Source organism: Pelophylax lessonae (genome assembly GCF_965119305.1).
Source record: "Pelophylax lessonae genome assembly, chromosome: 1".
NCBI lineage: Eukaryota > Metazoa > Chordata > Amphibia > Anura > Ranidae > Pelophylax > Pelophylax lessonae.
The window spans coordinates 55,065,403-55,071,402 of NC_138768.1; the positions used below are offsets into that span (position 1 = coordinate 55,065,403).

Consider the following 6,000-nt stretch of genomic DNA (forward strand, 5'->3'; position numbering starts at 1 on the left):
CATGAATGAGCTGATTGCTTCCATTAAAGATACCTTGCACCTAGAGGATGAGCCTACTCCTCCTGCTAGGGTGTCCTCTTTTGGAACGCAGAGAACTCGAAAATCAGCGCAGGTTTTTCCCTGCCCTGCGGAATTTCATCATACTGTTGATGAGCAGTGGCGCAATTTAAAGAAGCCCTTTAGTGTGCCGAGTAAGTTTAAACTGCTTTATCCGTTTGCGCCCTCCACCGACGAGCGTTGGTGTGTGGCGCCTCAGGTGGATCACGCGGTGGCCATTTTGAACAAGGCTACTGCGGTGCCTTCTGAGGGTACCCCGGTTTTCCGGGACCCTACGGACAGGAGAATGGAGTCTCTTGCCCGTCATGCCTATATGGTTGCTGGTTCTATGCTGAAGCCTATTTTTGCTTCCATTATGGCGGCACAGGCTGTTGCAGATTGGACGAAGATGCTCAGGCGCACCCTGGTGGCTGATTCGGCTCCGCCTACCACGTTGGCTATGGTGGACCAAATCCATCAGGGTGTCATGTACCTGTGTGATGCGGACTTGAATTTAGCTCCCTTGGCTGCGCGCCTGTCCAGCGTGGCGATACTGAACCGTCGTCTGATATGGCTGAAAAATTGGTCGACCAATCTTCTCGCAAGACGCTGGCGGATTTTCCCTATGCGGGATCTCGCCTTTTTGGCGAGGCTTTGGATACTCTGATAAAAGGGGTTACGGGGGGCAAGAGTACTCTCCTACCCCAGTCTCACAAGCATAAGTCCTTCCGTGGTAAACGGAATTCCTCGTTTAGACCCTCTCAGGGGTCCTTTCCTGCCTTTAGGTCGCAATCCAAGGGCAAGCCCTTCAAAGGCCAGGGCTCCCAGAAGAAGCCGTGAGCGGGGAAGCAGAAGTCCGGCCAGTCCGGTTCGACTTCCCATACCACTTCCGCCTGAAGGGGCGCCCTCACCCGTTTCTGGGGTGGGGGGACGTCTTCGCGGTTTCCTACAACCTTGGCTGACCCGCATTCGGGACAGATGGGTTCAGGAAATCGTTCGATCTGGTTACAAGATCGAATTTCTCTCTCGGCCGGCGGGCAGATTTTTTCCCTCAAATCTTCAGCTGTCTCCGGAGCGCTTGCAGGATCTGCACCTGGCGGTGCGGGACCTGCGGGCCCAAGGGGTGGTTGTTCCAGTGCCTCATCGGGACAGATTTCGGGGGTTTTACTCCAATCTGTTCACTGTGCCCAGAAAGGAGGGCAAGGTGCGTCCGATTCTGGACTTGAAAGCTCTGAACCGCTTTGTGCGGGTTCGCAAGTTCCGCATGGAATCCCTGCGTTCAGTGGTGGCTGCCCTGAGTCCGGGGGAATTCATGGCCTCCATCGTTCTGAAGGATGCGTACCTACACATCCCCATTTTCGAGGGTCACCAGAGGTACCTTCGATTCGCCATTGCGGAGGATCACTACCAATTCGTGGCGTTACCTTTCTGTCTCGCTTCGGCTCCGCGTTTTTTTACCAAGGTGCTGGCGCCGGTTCTGGCCCTGTTGCGAGCACAGGGCATTGCTGTCTTGGGGTATCTGGACGATATCCTGATAAGGTCAAACGCCAGTCAGAGCCTGGTGACCGACCTGTCCACCACGATGCGGACACTGCAGGAGTTTGGTTGGACTATAAACATTCCAAAGTCGACTCTGTGTCCTTCGGTTCGTCTTCCCTACCTGGGAATGATTCTGGACTCTGTCCAAGCGAAGGTCTTCCTGCTGGAAGACAAGCTTCGGACACTTCAGGACGAGGTCAGGTCCCTCAGGGACAACCGGCACTCGTCTCTCCGGACATGCATGAGATGTCTAGGTTTAATGGTCTCGGCTTTCAAGGCGATCCCCTTTGCCCAGTTTCACACGCGGGGTCTCCAAGCGGAGATTCTTGCCGAGTGGGACGGGCGGCCGCAATCCCTGGATCTGCGGATCTCGTTGAGCCACAGCACCAGAAGGGATCTTCTGTGGTGGCTCCAGTCCCCGGCGGTGTCGGGGGGCAAGTCTTTTCGTCCATTGTTGTGGATGGTGATCACCACGGATGCCAGCCTGTCGGGCTGGGGTGGTGTTCTGGGCGTTTTGTCCGCCCAGGGAACTTGGTCGGAGGAGGAGTCCTCCCTTACGATCAACATTCTGGAATTGAGGGCGATAAAGCTTTGCCTTCTGCGATGGACGGACCAGCTTCAGGGCCGTCCAGTTCGGGTTCAGACGGACAATGCCACCGCGGTGGCCTATGTCAACCATCAAGGGGGCACCAGGAGTGCCCGGGCGGCTCGGTAAGTGGCCGACATTCTGTCTTGGGCCGAGACGCACGTCCCGGCGATAACGGCAGTTCACATACCGGGGGTGGAGAACTGGCAGGCAGACTATCTGAGTCGCCAGACCCTGGACCAGGGGGAATGGTCCCTTCACCCGGATGTCTTACAGATGTTGTGCGCGAAGTGGGGTTTTCCAGATGTGGACCTGTTCGCGTCTCGTCTGAACAACAAGGTGGAAGGGTTCGTGGCAAGAACGCGCGATCCCCGGGCGGACGCCTCGGACGCGTTAGTGGCGCCCTGGCATCAGTATCGTCTGATGTATGGCTTTCCCCCGATTCAACTACTGTCCAGGCTGCTTCGCAGATTGGCCTCGGAACAGCATGCAGTGATTCTGGTGGCACCGGACTGGCCTCGCCGGTCTTGGTACGCAGACCTCGTAAATCTGGCAGTCGACGCTCCGTGGCGCCTGCCGCTTCGGGAAGACCTTCTGTCTCAAGGGCCGATATTCCATCCTGCTTTACAGTCGCTGGCTTTAACGGCCTGGCTGTTGAAAGCCAGGTCCTGAAGGATAGGGGTCTCTCCCCTGAGGTCATTCCCACTTTGATCAAGGCTAGAAAAGCCTCTTCGGGAAAAATGTACTACCGTACTTGGAAAGCATACTTTGCCTGGTGTGAGTCCAGGGGGTATTCCCCTCGCTCATACTCGGTGTCGAGAGTGTTGGCTTTCCTCCAAACTGGAGTGGACCAGCGTTTGGCGTTGGCCACGACTAAGGGTCAGGTTTCTGCGCTGGCCGTCCTTTTTCAACGCCCTGTGGCGTCTAATTCGTTGGTTAGCACCTTTGTTCAGGGGGTGCGACATTTGGCCCCTCCTAGGAGGGAACCTTTGCCTCCATGGGACTTGAACTTGGTTCTGTCCGTGTTACAACAGGCTCCCTTTGAAAAGATCAGGGAGATCTCGTTGTCTCTGTTGTCCAAGAAGGTTGCCTTTTTGGTGGCGATCATTTCGGCTCGCAGGGTGTCGGAGCTGGTGGCTTTGTCCTGCAGCTCTCCCTACCTGGTGATTCACAAGGATAAGGTGGTCTTGCGATCTAACCCTTCCTTTCTTCCAAAAAGGATCTCGGAGTTTCACCTTAATGAAGACATTGTCTTGCCTTCGCTCTGCGCGAAGCCTAAACATCCGAAGGAGGTTGCCTTACATTCCTTGGATGTTGTCCGGGCGATCAGGGTTTACCTGTTGTCCACTAAATCTTTTCGCAAGTCGGATTCCCTCTTTGTCCTTCCTGAGGGACCTCGGAAGGGCATGGCGGCGTCGGCTGCGACCATCGCCAAATGGATCAGACAGACCATTGAGCAAGCCTATGCCTTGAAGGGGAAGGTTCCTCCTTTCCCTGTGAGGGCGCACTCTACCAGATCTTTGAGTACGTCTTGGGCTTACCGTCATCAGGCTTCTGTGGCCCAGGTGTGTAAGGCGGCGACCATATAAGGTGGATGTTCAGGCATCGGCCGATGCCTCCTTTGGCCGTAAAGTTCTCAGTGCGGCAGTTTCCTAGGGACCCTTGTTTTTGTGGGCCCTTGGTTATTGGGGTGTTTTAACCCTGGGTTACTTGTTTTCCTGGGTTGTTGCTCCTGTTGAGCACGTTTTCCTGTTGCCCAGTTGGTTCTCTTACTGTGGTAAGGTTCCTTTCTCTGATGTGGGTACTGCGTTGCCTTTTCTACGGTTGCGTCTCCCACCCCTCATGTCTACACTGCTTTGGGACGTCCCATTGGTGAAGACTTGGGAGGGGGCGGCGACTGTCGGAGGACGTAAGAGAAAACGGAATTTTTGTAAAATCTTACCGTAAAATTCCTTTCTCTGAGTCCTCCGACAGTCGCCGCCCCTCTTTTGGGGTTTTTGTGTACTCTTACTGCTATGCTACCAAACTGAGTTGGGAATGCTGGTGCAGGGAGGTATTGACTGAGGGGACAGCCCCTAGGGGTGTGTCTATGCTAAAAGCTTTTGTATTAACAATTCTTGTTGCCTAGCTACTCCTGCGGAGCAAAGGTCAATACCCATTGGTGAAGACTTGGGAGGGGGCGGCGACTGTCGGAGGACTCAGAGAAAGGAATTTTACGGTAAGATTTTACAAAAATTCCGTGTTTTTTTTTAACTGTAATCTCCTAGTGTGCCGCAAACGCATGCCAGCGCATTTGCGGCACATTGCCATTGACTTGAATGGAAGGAGTTGAAATTCTTCAACTTCTTTCAAACTAGACATGAAGCGTCAATTTTGAACCAAAGCTAAGCTAACATTTCATGTTTTGATAATGTGAACAGCACTGTGTGCTGTCCATGCTATCAACTTCACAGGCAATTGAGGAATGTTAAAAATGCCCCTCAAACGCCATCTTTCAGTGCCAGTGTGCACCTCTCCTAAAACTTTAGATCCTCAGTCGTTTAGGATCCTTTCCAATTAACCACTTTACCTCTGGAAAGGTTTTTCCCCTTCGTGACCAGGCTATTTTTTGCGATACAGCACTGCGTTATTTTAACTGACAATTGTGCGGTTGTGCGACACTGTACCCAAACAGCATTGATGTTCTTTTTTTCCTTCACAAATAGAGCTTTCTTTTGGTGGTATTTTGATCATCTCTGTGGTTTTTATTTTTTGCGCTATACACTATACTAGACTATTATTTTTGTGCTATAAATAAAAAACGACCAACATTTTTTTGAAAAAAAAAATATATTTTTTACTTTCTGCTATAAAACATATCCAATAAAAACGTGTAAAAAAAAAAATCAGATTTCTTAATCAATGTAGGTCAATATGTATTCTGCTACATATTTTTGGTAAAACAAACATCCCAATAAGCGTATATTGATTTGTGCAAAAGTTATCGCGTCTACAAACTATGGGATTTATTTATGTAATTTTTTTTTTTTTTTTTTTACTAGTAATGGCGGCTTTCTTTTTCTGCCTAAGCTACAGGAGTATTTCAGATTCTTCCTAGCCCGTTACATAAATACACATGGAGCACATAATAATTTGTAATCTAACCCATCTTATTTATCTCCCCCCAGGTCAGTTTTTTATTGTAGAGCAAGATATCAAAGAATTCACCCAGCAGAAGGTGGATAAAAGATTCCATGGAATGCTGAACATCCTGCGACATTGCCATAGAATGCGGGAGCTGCGTGGTAAAGGAATAGTGCGCTATGTTATCTGTTAATTGCCAAAAACACACCAGGAACCATTCAAATCCTTCCGATCAGGAAGTCCTTAATATTTATTGAATCGTACTAATTTAAAAGGAAACTGTTCTGAGACAATACTTTTGCTCCCAGCCGTTGATATTAAAGTTTTAGTACTTTGAATTACTGATGGAAATTCTGACTCTACCTTAATGTTTTGTTTTAGATAGAGCAGTGAAGGGTCAGAGCCTTTGTATTTTATTGCTGTTTGTGTCCCTATTGAGGTGATTTTCTCTGACTTCCTGTCAGCACAGAAGTGATGGGACACTTCGCACACAGGGACAAAGACAACCATATTTTTGGTAGAGCTGGGAAAGGTTAGAACTTCTGTGACAGTGGATTGTATTACTGGTGATGCCCATACCCTTACATTTCTTATACAGGCATTACAGGGACAGGAAGTAAAAATCTCCCCAATGGGGTTACAGTAAGCCTCGGCTCACACTAGATACGGTGGAATTTATAGCAGATTCCGCACCGCATCAAAATTGCAACCCGTTC

The 6,000-nt window shown here is 50.2% G+C and overlaps 1 protein-coding gene across 1 annotated transcript in view; it reads left to right on the forward strand.

Moving 5' to 3' along the window:
* The window catches only part of SKA1 (spindle and kinetochore associated complex subunit 1), a 46,575-nt gene extending 41,024 nt beyond the window's left edge, over positions 1-5,551 (forward strand). The window contains exon 7 of the mRNA XM_082255146.1: positions 5,329-5,551. Within this exon, the coding sequence (XP_082111272.1) occupies positions 5,329-5,477 (149 nt within the window). The 3' untranslated portion in view covers positions 5,478-5,551. The remainder of the gene's footprint in view (positions 1-5,328) is intronic.
* The last annotated feature ends 449 nt before the right edge of the window (positions 5,552-6,000 follow it).